This window comes from Myotis brandtii, unplaced genomic scaffold, assembly GCF_000412655.1.
Source record: "Myotis brandtii unplaced genomic scaffold, ASM41265v1 scaffold7, whole genome shotgun sequence".
In the NCBI taxonomy this organism is placed as follows: Eukaryota; Metazoa; Chordata; class Mammalia; order Chiroptera; family Vespertilionidae; genus Myotis; species Myotis brandtii.
In genome coordinates this window covers 669077-684385 of record NW_005370740.1, presented here as the reverse complement: position 1 = coordinate 684385, position 15309 = coordinate 669077, and the positions used below count along the sequence as shown (strand labels likewise).

The 15309-nt window shown below is 44.0% G+C and overlaps 1 protein-coding gene across 13 annotated transcripts in view; it reads right to left on the bottom strand.

The window, feature by feature from the left end:
- MICAL3 (microtubule associated monooxygenase, calponin and LIM domain containing 3) overlaps window positions 1-15309 on the bottom strand; it is a 293552-nt gene that overhangs the window by 79866 nt on the left and 198377 nt on the right. For 12 of the 13 annotated variants that reach the window (XM_014529900.1, XM_014529902.1, XM_005882167.2 and 9 more), the window contains 2 exons: window positions 9350-9545; window positions 269-498 (listed from right to left, as the gene is read on the bottom strand). In XM_014529900.1, coding sequence (XP_014385386.1) covers window positions 269-498; window positions 9350-9545 — 426 coding nt within the window. The remainder of the gene's footprint in view (window positions 1-268; window positions 499-9349; window positions 9546-15309) is intronic. The other variant, XM_014529903.1, reaches the window with a different exon arrangement.

The following is a 15309-nucleotide window of genomic DNA, read 5'->3' as shown; positions in this document are numbered from 1 at the left end:
AAAATGAGGAGAGGAGAATGAAGAACCTAATTTGACCCTCTACCATCCAATTTCAACTCAGAACGTGCACAAGGGACACCATTTCCACTGTCGATGGTCTTCTCTGCCCCTGTATCTAAGGTCAGAGAGAGACAGGAAGGATGTCTCTGGGGCTCTGTGTAAGCACGTTATGTGACTCCAGCCAAAGAAACCTCTCATGCTCAGGCATAAAACAGGTTGCCTCAGTGACGGACAGGGTCCGGGATAGGAGAAGAGATTGCTTTCTGACCTTCACTAGACTCCTCCTCTTCCTCGTCATAGTCCTCCTCTCCCTCCTCCTCGTAGTAGTCCTCCTCCTCATTGTCATTGTTAAGCTCGTAGCTCTTCAAGGCATCCAGTTCCTCTTCACTCTTTCCTTTTAAAAGAGCATGGATCCTCACAGCTTCCTTCCAAGGAACGCCACCCAGGTCTGAGGTGGGCAGTGGAGGCTCCTCCTCCTCCATCTCAGACTCAGAACTGCTGTGGGGAAACAATCACACAACCAAAGTGAGGGAATGACAAAACCATGAAGGAGATGGTTAAAAGCCACATCCGAGGCAAAGTGTCCCACAAAGCACTGCTGGGCGGGGAGAGGACAACCTTGGAGAGACCAGCCTACTTCTCTGCTCAGGTAAGACACATGAGGAGATGGGAGGAGAGTGAACAGAGGGCAAAATGGCATACCTACATGTGAACCATGATGACCTAACCCATGTGAGTGGACAGCCCAGTCTGGTGGGTGGTCTGTTTAGAGCAGTGATGGCGAACCTATGACACGTGTGTCAGAGGTGATACGCGAACTCATTTTTTTGGTTGATTTTTCTTTGTTAAATGGCATTTAAATATATAAAATAAATATCAAAAATAGAAGTCTTTGTTTTACTATGGTTGCAAATATCAAAAAATTTCTATATGTGACACGGCACGCCGAGCTCAAAAGGTTCGCCATCACTGGTTTAGAGTCTGGTCTCATGGAGGCCCTCAGAAGCTGCAGGCTGTGGGCCCATTTTGATGTAAATTCATGACCCCAGGAATCAAGAATGGAGATTAAGTCTCCTTTCATTATGATCCACTATTTGGTTTGAGGAACTCAATTGTACTTGACTCAGGTGGGTTGGAAGGAAGGCTCTCATGAGAGCCATGGTGAGGAAGGAGGAGCTGCCATGAGAGGCATGAATAAAGTCTTAACCACACTCTGGCTGGCAGGCAAGATGCAGGTTCTGGAGGGGAGGTATCACACTCAATTTCACAATGTTCCTTGAGTCCCCACCATGTGCCATGACTTGAGCTGGATACTGTGGGAAACAGACAGGTAATGTGGCAGCAAAGGCCCCATTAACTGCACAGTACAGTGCAGGGACTGTGGGGGCAGGGTGGAAATACCCCAACCCCTGGGTCATCGCTCTTGACAAGCAGCTGCATTCCCATCACTGTTCCCTTCACAGCACAGCCTGGCTTAGTTTCAAATGGCAGCAGCACTGCCTGTGATAAACACTCACCATGACTTACACAAACCCCAAATGTGGAGGTCCACTCTTTAGGCACCAACCTCCTCCCTGCTCACAGAGAGAAGCAGGACAACAGGAAGTGGAGGGAAAAAAAACACTTGGTGCCCTACAACGCTGTGGGGCTTCATGGCAGGAAGAAAATCCCAAATGTCACTGCACAAGCTGTACAGTTTGCTCAGACCTGTTTTATGGTAGATAATTACCAGTTTTTTCCAGGAGATTCTTTTCTCTTAGTGAGAAATGTGTAGCTGACTGGACTGGAGGAAATGGGCTTTCATAATAAAGCATGGTCCAACTTCTGGCATGATGGAGCCTCATAACCCAGGAGCATCAGGCATGGGTGGGCGGCTGGCCCACTTCCTGTGATAGTGGGTAACTCTCCCCTCAGCCAGAGAGGGGCCGGTTAGTACACTGTGATGCTATCACTGCCTATGGAGTAAAGAACTTAACCTGCTCAAAGAGAGGTTTGGTCCCTGCCCTCAGCTTCTGGGAGGTGAACTTAGCCTTAGAATGCCCTGCTGAGTGGGAATGCCCATTTTGCTGGGGGCCTTGGGTCATGGTGGATAGTCTACTAATGTGATTCAGGGTAAGGACTGGCCATATCAGAAAGGCCAGCAATTTAGGGTGAGTGCTTTGGGTCATGCAGTGGACCTGGAGAGCAACCACAACCACATGGTAAATTGATCAATCAGTCAACCAATCAGTTTCAAATGGCAACAGCATTGCCTGTGATAAAGCACTGCCTAGTTACCAAGCCCCAATAAAAACTCTAAATGGCAAGGCTTGGAGAGCCAAGCTCCATGGGTATCATCACACATCACTATCAAGAAAATGACATTGTCCCAACTGCATGAGGAGAGTGCATAGGAAGCTCTGCACCTGAATCTTTCTGGACTCTGCCCTATGCTTGTCTTTCCTTGGCTGACTTCAACTGGTGCCCTTTCCCTGTGTAACACCTTTCAGTGATTCTGTGAGTCCGAGCAAATTATTGAGCGTAGGATGGTTTGTGGAACTTCTACATGCCAGCTGGGTCAGAAGTAAGGGCATTCCTGTGGGTTGCATTCCTACTTCTCAGGTGGGTGGGTCCTCATAGGGCCATGTTGGCTCTGCTACTTACCAGATGTGTGACCCTGAGCTGATTACTTAAGCTCTCCAAGCCTCAGTAAGGGGGCAGTGTTAGTACCTGCCTTGTAGGCATGTTGTGGAGATTAGGAACTCTACTGATTTTTATTGTGCTTCTGTTACAATCTGGGACTCTAGCCATTCATTTATTTGGTTACTCATTACACATTCATTCATTCATTCAACATTTTTGAGCATCTACTGAAGCTCAGCCAGTGGACACAGAAATAAAAAGAGCCAACTCCTTACTGTAAGCAGCTGTTTGGAGAATCCTACTTCATTTATCCATCCATTCACCCAACTAAAATTTACTGAATATCTTCTACTTATAATGCACTTCCTAGACATTGTAGGAAACATAAATATGACACAGAAAAGATCCTTATTCTCAAGGGAGATAAGATGGAAACACATCATGATAAAATAAGGCAAAACATGACTGTAGTGGGATGGAGGATTGGTGGGAAGCAGTTTAAAGTGGGTAGATATAAGAATTTAGACTACAGACAGAAAGCTTGGGATCTGGATTTTGATTATTTTTCAGTATTTACTTAGGTATTATTTTTTTCACCTAACCTTTATATTTTCATTTGTTTATTTTCTTATTAATAAACAACGTGTAGCCCAATGTATGTCATTCAATAGCTTTTGAACATGAAATAAGGATAAGAATGCTTCCTATGCTCATCTTAAGTCTTAGGTGGGCAGAGGGAAGGCCAACTTGGCCTTCTTATGTGCCTGAGTGGTTGCCCAGTGGCAGCAGGCAGGACGAGATGCGCTGCAGCTTCCTGGGAGGGGCCTTAGTGCAGCCCTGTCCCTTGTACTCATGAGGAGGGCTACACTGTGCATAATGCGAGCAGTGAGGCTGCCCTTAAAGCTATGAGTGCCACAGTGGCTAGTTTTAATGACAGCTCAAGGGCCCTGGGAGAATAGCAAGTGAGGCACAGAGCATAAAAAAATAGGACGGAAAAAAAAAATAGGACGGAAAGGTCAACCCTTGCCTCTCTTCATAAGTGGCAAGCTCTCAGGCCATTTCTGAGAGGTCTTTGCTATATGCATCTGGAAACTGAGACAGACAAGCCGGTCTTCCCACCTTCGAGAAGGACAGATGCTGCCAAGTGTTCCTTTCCTGGCAGTCATTTCCACAGGATCTTGGGAGTAATTTTCTGGGTTTGACCAGGTTCCATATATCACGAAAGATTTCCAGTGTAAATTCAGTACCTCAAGGCTTATTTTACATACTTGCCTGCTCCTAGTGTCTGAATTTCTGAATCTGGCCTTTGAAGAGGCTGGAATCTGTAGGACACCCCCACCCTCCTTGGATACAGCCTGGAAACTTTAAGTAGGGAGAATCACTATACGAGAGCAAAGCATAATAATGACAACCAACTCCTCTGTCCTTTAGAAAGGACAAGCGACCTCCTAGGACTCAGCCTCCAAAGAGAGATGAGGGCCAGAAAATCCAGTCATCAAGATCAGCTCTCTGTCATAACAGGTATCTGTCATTTGTAACAATATATTGTTCCATGTAACAGTTTGATTTAGGTTGGATTCCCCTGGGTCACCACACAGCCAAGATGGGCAAGAAATATAAGGGACCACCACACCATAGAAATCCAGGGCAGGGTCTGCCTAAGTTCTCAGGTGTCAGAGATGGTACCTCTGAAGCTTCTTGATAAAGTGTCCATGAGAAGGAGCTGCCTCTTTCAGTTAGAATAATATCTAGCAAAAAATCCTCCATGCTACAATTTACACCCACTCACTCATCTCAAAGCACCTTCCCTGAAACAACTCTCAGGTGTGTTTTCCTCTCTTTGAGACCATGACGGGGTCTGGTGGGAGGAAGCAAAACAGCTGGGTACATGGACTAGGTTCTAACAAGATGAGGTTTACTCCACAGAGGTTATGCTAGTCTAGGAGGACAGATCTCAGGACAACAATAACACTGTGCCCTGGTGACCTACTCAGGCCCTGCACACATATTAGCTCACAGAACTACACTATAACTCTAAGACATGGCTATTATAATTATCCCCATTTTTATAAATGCAGAAACTGACATGTAAAGATGCTGGGTCATTTGTGTAAGAAATCAGGGTTCCCCTCAGCGACCATACCATCTCATGCTGTGCCCTCTTGAGTGGTTCTCCAAGAACCCAAGAGTTTTTTAGCCACTAGCAGCTGTCAGGGTAGCAAACCAGGAGGAGCAGCAGCAGCAAGTCCTGGATGCCTGGGTCAAACCTCAGAATGTGGAGACCAGGGATTTGGGCAGGCTCTGCTATGAATAAACCAAGCTATTGTATGTAATTCCACTTGAAGTTCCTGGATGTTTTCAAGGGAAAATGGGGAATCATGGCTTTCACTTTTAAATTAATGTACTTATAATCAGTGAATCTCTGTATAATCTTTTTTAAAAAATATATATTTTATTGATTTTTTACAGAGAGGAAGGGAGAGGGATAGAGAGTTAGAAACATCGATGAGAGAGAAGCATCGATCAGCCACCTCCTGAACACCCCCTACTGTGGAAGTGGCCGCAACCAAGGTACATGCCCTTGACCGGAACTGAACCTGGGACCCCTCAGTCCACAGGCCAACACTCTATCCACTGAGCCAAACTGGTCAGGGCTCTGTATAATCTTCTGTCCTGCTTGGCCACTCTTAGATCCCGCCCACTCTGACAACCATGTAAACACTCCCCAGCTGAGCAGACTACTGGGGATTAACATCGTCCAGCAATCTTTTACATGGTGGAAATTTAATGCATGCTAAAACTGGCATTTGCTCAGTAATGACTCACATTACTGCTTCTGCTGGAGGAGGGGTGTGGCAGGAGAGAGAGAGGAACAGTCAAGAATTTCCACATATTTAAAGTCAGCCCTGAAGGAGAGGCTTTTCCTGGTGGTGTTTCTCAGATGGAGGGCAAGGCCCTGTGTGCTGGCCTGTCATAGAATTCTGGGGCACCATACGGGACAACCTTGGCTGTCCCATTTGGAGCTGTCTGCTCCAGCTCTTACTGACTTGTTCTTTAGAGCCAGGAATGTATAAACACTAAAGATTTCAGCAGAGGGGCACTGCACAAGCCATCTTCATTGCCTGAAGCAAAGTCTTCCAGATAAGCAATCAGGGAGAAACAAAACAAAAATCATAAAGCCAGTTTTCTCTGGTCTTTGGGCACTTGGTCTCTTCCAAAGAAAATAAAAGTACTATTTCCAGGATCTCCTTGGGAAGATGCTCCCACTCCCTTACTCCAAAAAAGGGTCATAAGCTGATCAGGCCTGAGCTAGAGTCTCCAACTGTGTGAAATGACTCACGAAGCCCATGGTAAGAATTACCCAATGTCTGTTAAAAACAGATATTCCTGGCCTCCATCCCAAATCCACTATATCTGATACTCCAGGGGAGGGCCCAGGAATCATCTTTTTACTAAGTGTCCCATGTGGTGTTTTCATCAGGAAAATTTTGAGTGGTGGACCTCAAAGTGGGGTCTCTAGAACACAGCATCACTGGAACCTTTTAGAAATAGGTATCTTGGGTTCTGCCCATACTGACTGGATCAGAAACTGCCCAGCAACGTGTGCTTTAATAAGTCCTTGTGGCAATTCTGATGCAGGCAATTTTTGATGAGCACTTCCCTATGGCAAGTGGTTTTGAGCCAAAGCCAATTTCTGGCAGATAAACTACTTAAGGAAATGAATGGAAGAAGCCCAGCCTGTCCCTCCTGGTGAGGAGCACGTACATTGTGTGTGGAGCTAAGGAGAGCAGTAACAGTAACTGTTGCCAGTGAGTCAGTGCTCACTGGGTGCCAGACACTGTCAGTTGCTTTATTTGATTTAATCCTCATAACAAACCCATGAAGTGTGCTTTGTAGTTGAGGAAACTGAGGCACAGAAAGACAAAGTAACTTGCCTACATCTAGCAGAGCTAGGATTAAGTTCTGATTTGACTACAAAGTCATGTTCTGAAACATCACACTGCACTGGCCTCCCATAGTAGACACCTAAAGTTCTTTAAACTAGTCAAGAGTGAGTTTCTGGCCCTGTCCGGTGTGCTTAGTGGTTAGTGTTGGCCTGTGCACCAAAGGGTTGTGGGTTCAATTCCCAGTCAAGGGCACGTACCTGGGTTGCAGGTTTGATCCTCAGCCCTGGTTGGGGTGTATGTGGGAGGCAACCAATTGATGTGTCACTCTCACATGGATGTTTCTCTCTCTGTCTCTCTCTCCCTCCCCTCCTCCCTCCCAGTCTCTTTAAAAAAATCAATGGAAAAAAATATTCTCAGGTAAGGATTAACAACAACAAAAAAAGTGAGTTTCTGGATTGGACTGCTTAATTCCTTAAAACTCTGTCATTTCTCATTTTTAAGACCAACACCTCATCAAGGAAGGACTGAGGGCTGAAAATGCACCTAACTTCTTGGTGCTGCAGGGAAGATGGAAAAAATATGTGCCATTGCTTTCCTGTGGGAAACAAGGCCAAGTCTCCTGCTCCTTCCTCAGAGCATTTCACCTTTAAGACACCATGTTTTATTCTGTATGCAGCTAATGCTAGTTGTTTCTTTTATTTTTTTAAACTCAAATTTAAGATAAAGGCATTTATTGTACTGTTTGATGTTAACTGATATCATATTCTCCTATGCTACCCATCCAATCACACCCTGCTATAGAGGCATGACTTAGCCTTCCTGGAATGCCCTTCCTACTTTGTCTCAACTTGTTGCCCATTAGTTTCCAGTTTATAAATGACAGCGGAGAACACATTATTCCCGCAGGAAAGTGATCGGGCCCATACCTGAGGCCATGCCACCAGCTCTGCTTTGACTGTAAGCAAGGACTCTTCCTCATGGATGCAGCAGGGAGTGGTATGTCTCTATGGGCAGGGATGCATGACAACAACATGCATGTAGTGATGGCTGCAGAAATGCAGGTACCAAGGGGGAGGCTGCCCCAGAATGCATGGAAGAGCTGTTGGTGGGGCCAGCCACAAAGGCAGTCCATCCAGAGTATGTCTGGCACCAGGGATGAGGTGCTGGACTGCAGCTGAATGGAGATCTTCCAGCAAACAGCTTCGTAAAAACATTCTTTGAACTTGAAAAAAAAAAGTTGTTTTCTTTATCCCCACATGTTCCCTTTCTCATGGCTACAAAGAAGTGTGTGTCCATCAGTCTGGGGCCATGGGAAGTGGTCCCACTGTGGCAGCTCTGCAGGAGAGTCTGGCCAATACCAATATTATTCCATCTTAAAAAAAAAAAGTTATCTTGTTTGCATTCCTTTTTTAATGTTTGTTTCTCTTTTATATTGCTATATATTTGTTTCTCTAGCTCCTTGATAATCTTCTATTGAGCACTTTGAATCCTTCTGTACTGACACTGGCAGGCCTGGGCAGGTAATAAGAATAAAGCCCTTGGGTAAAGACAGCAAACACAGGGGTGTGGTAGGGGTTGGAGCATGCATGTTCCCCAAAGGAATCACTCAGTTAAACATAATTAAAACACTGGGACTGGCCAAGAGTAAAACCACTGGCTGCTGTGTGTGGCTCCTGGGACACAAATATTCTGCTCCTCTCTTTATGTATAGGGGAAAGAATAAAGCCCAGAGAGGTGAGGCAGCTTTCCCAAAATAGCACAGTGAGATGGTGGCTAAGTTAAAACAGAAGCCACCTATTTCACCCCTGGTGCTCCTTCCACGGAACCACCAGCTCCCAATAGCACACTGCTTCACATCTGCTGTTGTTCCTGTGTGGGATTCTTTTCCCTCCATTATGTTTGTAAACAATAACCTGAGGGCAGCACCTATGTCTGTCATTATTTTTTCTGTTACCTTTTCAATGAATAGCAAAGTGTAAAGTGATAGTAGGTGTTCAATAAATACTTACTGAATCTCTGAATTAAGTCATATGGATTGTGATCTTTACTGGCTAACAAGATGAAGAGAGAAGGATCTAAATGGAACAGGGGAGGAGGAATCAGCAGGCAGCAGGGAAAACAGGAAGAATCTTGGACCCAGAAAACATGAGTTTGAATCTTAGTCAATCCTTAATCCTTAACTCAGTCACCATTACTACTTTACCTGTATAGTGACAAGATACATGTTCTTGTCTACTTTACAGGATTCCTGAGAGGATGACCAAGTGAGGTGATGGAGACGGAAGTCCCTTGTAAATGGTCCAGCATTATGCAAAGTAATAGACAGTGCTTACATGTGCCTGAGCACCAGCAGACCTTGAAGAGATATTGTGGGTTCAGTTCCAGGTGACTGAATTAAAGCAAGTATCACAATAAAGTGAGCCATAATCTTTGTGTTGGTAGAGGGCCTTGTCTTCAATTTGTGAAAAAAAATGCAACATCTGTGAAGCACAATAAAGCAAAGTGTAATAAACGAGGTGTGCTTATACTGTTTTAAACACTTTATACATTATTTAAACCTCACACCAATTCTGTGAGGAAGGTGCTAGTATTGCCCTTGTTTCACAGATGAGGAAACAGAAGCATACAGAGGTGACATAACTTGACTAGTGTCACACAGCTGGTGGGTGGCACAGACAAGATTCAAACCCAGGCATTCTGGTTCAGATCCCATGCTGTTGGCAGGTGCTATGCTGCTTTCCCCAAGGAGGGCAGCATGTTTATCTGGGGAAGAGGCTGCTAAGCCACAGGTACACGCAACACACAGGAAAACCAGGCCTCAGCTCCCAGTACAGGCTGACCTGCTGGCCACGTCCTCCTCCAGGCCCTTGTCTAGCACACTGCTCAGGTTGTGCTCAGCTTGTGTCTCCTCAGGCACTTCCTGTAGCTCCTCTGCCTGCTTCACAGACAGGCGGTAGTTCTCTAGCTCAATCCTCTCAGGAGTGCCCCTCAGTCTCTTGGCAATGCTGGGCTCCTCCAGGCCATTCACACTTGAACCTGCAAGATAAGCAAAAAAGCAAAGTTCTATGACAAACGATAGGAACTGAATCCATGCTGTGTGAATGATGGAGGTGCAGGGAGGGAGAAGGCACTGATGGAAGGGATATCTAAGCACCCAAGGCAGCCGCTGCTCATTTCAGTGAAAGGAGGGACAGTGCCCCTCCCCCCATGCAGGCCAGGGAGCCAGAGGAGGGGTATAGAAAGTCAACAAGGTCAAGGATTTGATGGAGGCCAGGCGAGAGCCCTGGTCTGAGAGTGGCAAAACTTCACTAAATATGAGAAGTAACAAGACTGCACTTCAAGGGGAGGGCCACTGGCTCTCCTGTATCATCTTAGGGTGGTGGTGATGGAGACTTGAGATGAAGAGGAAGCTCTAAAGCACCTTTCACTGAAGAAGGTGAGTTCTTCCAGTGGCCCCACCCTTGATGTAGGATCTAATCAAGGTTCCTGCACTGCATCTGGCTGGTTCACTGAGGTGTCCAGGCTGCTTGTTTTGCTAAACATCTTCCATTGTGGATTTGTCTGTCTTCCCATGATTAGATTCACAGTGAACACTTGTTTAACAAGAATACCATGTAGGTAATGCTGTGCCCCTCACTGCACCTGGTCAGGATAGATACAGTCAGGCTGCCTCTTTCCTGGTGACACTGGCTAAACTGCTTGGTTAAGGTGGTGCCCACTCATTTCTGTGCTGTGAAGAGATACGCTCCCCTTTGTAATTGATAAGTAATCTGTGTGGTGACATGTGGAAACATGGAACGATCCTGCTTCCATCACCCTTTCATCCACTGGCGTTAGTATCCATTGGTGATCTTTGCCTGGTGATTTTAAATATTCTAACATTCCTTCTCCACTAGCGTTCTTTTGTAAAGAACTTTTCCCATTTCTTTTTATTTTTTTGAGTACCACTATGGACTCACATCTGAATTCTTAAATGTTGTATCTATTATCACCACTAAGTTTCTGTCAATCTAGAACAGTTTCTGTCTCCCTTACACCATCACTAGTTTTTGATGCACCTCATTAACCCAAATTTAAAAAAATTAATTATTATTATTTTTTAAATCCTCACCTGAAGATATTTTTCCATTGATTTTTTAGAGAGAGTGGAAGAAAGAGGAAAAGACAGAGAGAAATATCAGTGTGAGAGAAATACATCGATTGATTACCTTCTGCATGAGCCCTGACCAGGACCTGGGCCGGGGCAGGGCCGGGGAGGAGCCTGCAACCGAGGTATGTCCCCTTGACCAGAATTGAAACCAGGACCCTTTGGTCCACAGGCCGATGCTCATCCACCGAGCCACACCGGCCAGGGCAAAAATGATTTATTCTTTAATTTGCTCACTGTAATATGATGTAGCACACAGGTTCAGGGTCAGACAAATCCAGGCTCCACCAGTGACAGGCTGGAGGATCTTAAGAAAATTATGTAACAACTAAGAACACATTTCCTGATGTATAATAAGGATGGTGTCATCTCCCAGGATTATTATGAACATGGAATGAAATTATATACATATAAACATGTATGTGTGTGTGCCCCATACATATTATCTTCCTCTTCTACTTAAGCTTAGTACATGGGCAGTATTCAGCAAATATGAGTTAAGTGATGAATCCAATGTCCTACTGGACATTTTCACCACCAATTTGTATGAATTCTTGTGTAGGTATGTTGTATCCATTTGTTCTGGACTGCAAACAGTTACTTGACAAAGAAAGATGGGAAGAGAGTTCTGGGCAGAAGCAGCAGTATCAGATAAGTCGTGGAGAACATGTTCTGGAAACCTGGCACATGGTGTACAATGTGCTAAATCTCTTTGTAATATCATTAGAAAGAACTTTTTATAAACCCAGGTAGTCACAGAATAAAGTCTTTGTGCATCTGCAGAATTAGCAGGGTCTTCCACCAAACAGCATCTTTCACATTTACTAGACAATCTTTACTGAAAAGCAAGACCCAGGCATGTTCATTTACAAATTTAGGTAGAACGCACAACAATGGGGTCTGGGCACCAATCCTTGGGTTTGCTTGTGCCTGTGCACATGCCTACTGTCCTAGTCGCTGCATCCTTAGAAGTAGGTAACAGCAAAAAAGAGGCGGGAAACGGCAGGTGGATGCCACCTTGACATTCTGCCCTGCCACGCCCCAGACAGCACACGCACTGACTATGCTGCCTCATAGCATTTCCAAATACTGGTTTTCCTGTCCTCTCTCTTTCTCATCAAAACCCAATATGACAAAGATGAGAAGGATAGGATTCCCCGACTCTAAAACCATTTGAGTCTTTCCTTCCCATCATGTATTTTTGACAACTGTCCTTAAATAGAAAGCAGATGAGAAAGGGAAATAAATGTGAAGCAACTATACAAGCATAAAATTTTGCGGAACTCCATAAATATGAAAGAAAACCCAGTATTTCTTTTGGGTGGGAGAAGAAAAATAGAATAAGAACTTTCACTTCCGAGAAAACAAACAACTAACCTTATCAATTCATAGCTAAGCAATTTCAAGGTAAAGTGACAAAACACATTCAGGTAGAAAAACACTCAAGAACTGATATCTGTTTTAGTGGGTGATGCATATTGTTTGCTAGGTATTTTACTAGAACCTTGGTAAACAAAGCAGAAAAAACTTTTTACTCTTAAGGAGCTGTAGGCTAGTCTCTGGAGAGACAGTCCTGTATAGGAATCATTTCAGTCTGATGCAGCTATCAAGTATTATGACTTATGGAAACATGTGGCAAGATTAGAATACATAAAATGGCAGTTTAGTCTACCCAGGGTATTCAAGGAAAGGGTACTGGAGGAATATGGAGTTAGCCTGGCCAGCTTAAAAAAGCTCTGTGAGTCCTAGCTGGTTTGGCTCAGTGGATAGAGCTAGTGTGTCAAACTCGCGGCCCGCATGCGGCCTACAACGAATAGTTTTGTGGCCCAGCCAATATAATGGTATGTAAAAAACGTTTTAATAATAATTTCATCACTTAATTTTTACAATATCCTGTTATACATAATTATTAATAACGAACTACAACATTTTCTAACGACTGATTACTATAATCATGTTGCATTCATTTCCCTTACGTGCCTATGTGCAGGCGCACCACTTCTCTCCACTAATACTAGCAGTGAATATTTTAGCAGCTGATTGCCATGTCATTAGTCTTGGACTGACTTGTTTGGTGTGCGCAACAGGAAATATTTCGCTTTCGGAGAACAAGAAGAATAGGTTTATTTGCATTACACTTATTAATTTGTGCAGTTATTCAGTGCCTGTTAATGTTAAAAAATATTTTTATTAAAATGTTCTACTATTTTATGTTAATGATTACTCATTTATTTTAGTCCTTTGTATTCAGCATGTCTCTATGGAAATAAAACTGTTTCTATGAAAATGGAAGCTTTTGTTTTTTTGTTGCCCACATCAACTTAAACCTTGTTTATTTGGCCAGTGTCAGCCTTTGAGTTTGACATGCTTGGGATAGAGTGTTGGCCTGCAGACTGAAGGGTCCCGGGTTTAATTCAGGTCAGGGGCACATGTCCGGGTTGTGGGCTCGATGATTCTCTCTCATCATTGATGTTTCCCTCTCTCTCTCCCTTCCTCTCTGAAATCAATAAAAACATATATTTTTTTTAAAAAAAGCTCTGTGAGGTAGGTAACAGTTTACAAATGAAATAACTGAAGTTCAGAGACATGAAATAAGCTGCCCAAGGTCACAGAGCTAGTGAACAGTGGGGCCAAGATCTGAGTCTGAGGAGGGCAGCATTATTTTAGAAGACTACCACAGTGTCCCTTGACTTAGGATATGAAAGATGTGTTTTTATTAAGAGTCCTATTCTTATCCCCTACAGGAGTCTTCACCATAATCTCCTCTCCCTTATATTGAAATTTTCAAGATGAAGGACAGAGAACTTCATGCGAGAATCTTACAACAGAGAATCTGGCATTTGGAGTCACATGCTGTCCTACTCCCAGTGTTACTTCTCTGGAGTTTCTACAAGTTCTGAGGACTTATGAATCATCAAGCAATAGAACTTGGCAGCCAAAGCCCAGAGTCTGGGGTTTGAGGAGGGAAAATGTTGATTTATTCTGGGATTGGCTATAATAATCAAAAAAGCAATCAGAGGCACTCAGAACTATTCAGATTATTCACACATCAGTACCACAAAGAAAGGAAGCTTTGGGCCATGAAAACAGTAAGAAGTGTTCCATCAGAGATTTTGGAAAAATTGAGGTGGAAGACAGAGTCAGCTCACTAGTCTAGTCCTATCAGGCCCTGGGTCTAACCATGCAGAACTAATCTTATCCAGAGCTTGCTGCAACAAGAGAAAGCACTGTAAGATGTTCCTTTGGGCCAGGCCCCCGTGGAGGCTCAGTTTTCCCAAGAAAGGTAGCACTCAGAGGATATTCAGCAAATATATGAAACTCACCAACTGCCAAAATATGCTTAACATTACTTGCCCATAACCTCAAAAATGGGAAATTAAAGAAATTAACAAAATGAGTATCCTTGATTATTTTTCCTGAGCAAGACCAGATGGTTACAACAAACACCAAACCTCCCCCTGTCCCTCAGGGTCCTCCCTCTCTTATCAACTAATGGAAGAGCCTAGGAGAGCAGAGGGGGAAAAAATTGACAGATGTAGGTTTGGCAAGTCAAAGTTTAACCAGTGGGGCCAGGGAGCTGGCCAAAACCCACTGGCCCCTCCACTTCACATACTAGTGCAGCAACAACCACACAGTGGCTTTCCAGCTAAAAGTGAGATGAAAGATTTGGAATAATTCCTAAGGCTGGTTCTTCACTCAGTAAGGGCAGGCAGATGTCAGGTCATTGGAGGCCAAGACCAGCTTCACACATACCACAAGGAAATAGCTCCTGGGATCTGGGTAGCATTCTAAATAGGAAAAAAACTCTGGGCCTGGCCTAAAGGTTCTGTTTGGGAACAGTTGCTGCCTACATGACAACTATATTATCCTGAAAGAAATATTTTTCCTAACAGGACAACCTGCTCTCAGCTGATGTGCAAGAGTTGCCAAAAGCCGTCATTTGTATCTATCTGATTCCTGGAGAGACATGAGGGATTATAGATGATACTAAAGAGTCCTCAGCAGGCAGCTTTTCTCCCCCTTCCCCTCCTACAGTAGTAACAAAGCCCCAGTACCAGGAGTGAACTGCTGAGGACACTGTAGGACTTTGGGCAACGGTGAAGGGTACCATATAAGAGATGGGGACAACTGAAGGCCTTTTCTCACCTTGTCTGTATTAATTTCTGGCCTGTTTTCTTTCCATTTTACTTTCCTTCTTTATAAGCTTGGGAAAGCTTCAATGAAATCTAAAAGTTTGACAAGGACCTAGGAAAGGGCACAGTGAACTGAGATTGATTTTCATCACATTCCCCATATCTATAAATAGGATGAATGCTAGGGTTAATTCATTCAACCATTCATTCAACAAATACTTATTTGCATACCTGCTGCTAGCCAGGCACTGTGCTAGGTGTTCTGGCATTCCAGTGAGTAAAACAGACTACCCCTCTGTCCTTGGGAAGCTTGCATTCTCATGGAATATGGTTACCACCTACCTGCCAGGATAGACAAATCGTCCAGGTTGTCAAAAGGTGTGAACTGTGGCCATGTTCTAAGAAGAAACATGGAGAAAAGCACTCCTGCCATTTTAGAATAGAAATTCTCCCTTACAGTTGCTCTCTTGCTTCTGTTTCTTTTTAATTTTTATTTATTTTATTTTATTTATTTTTTTAT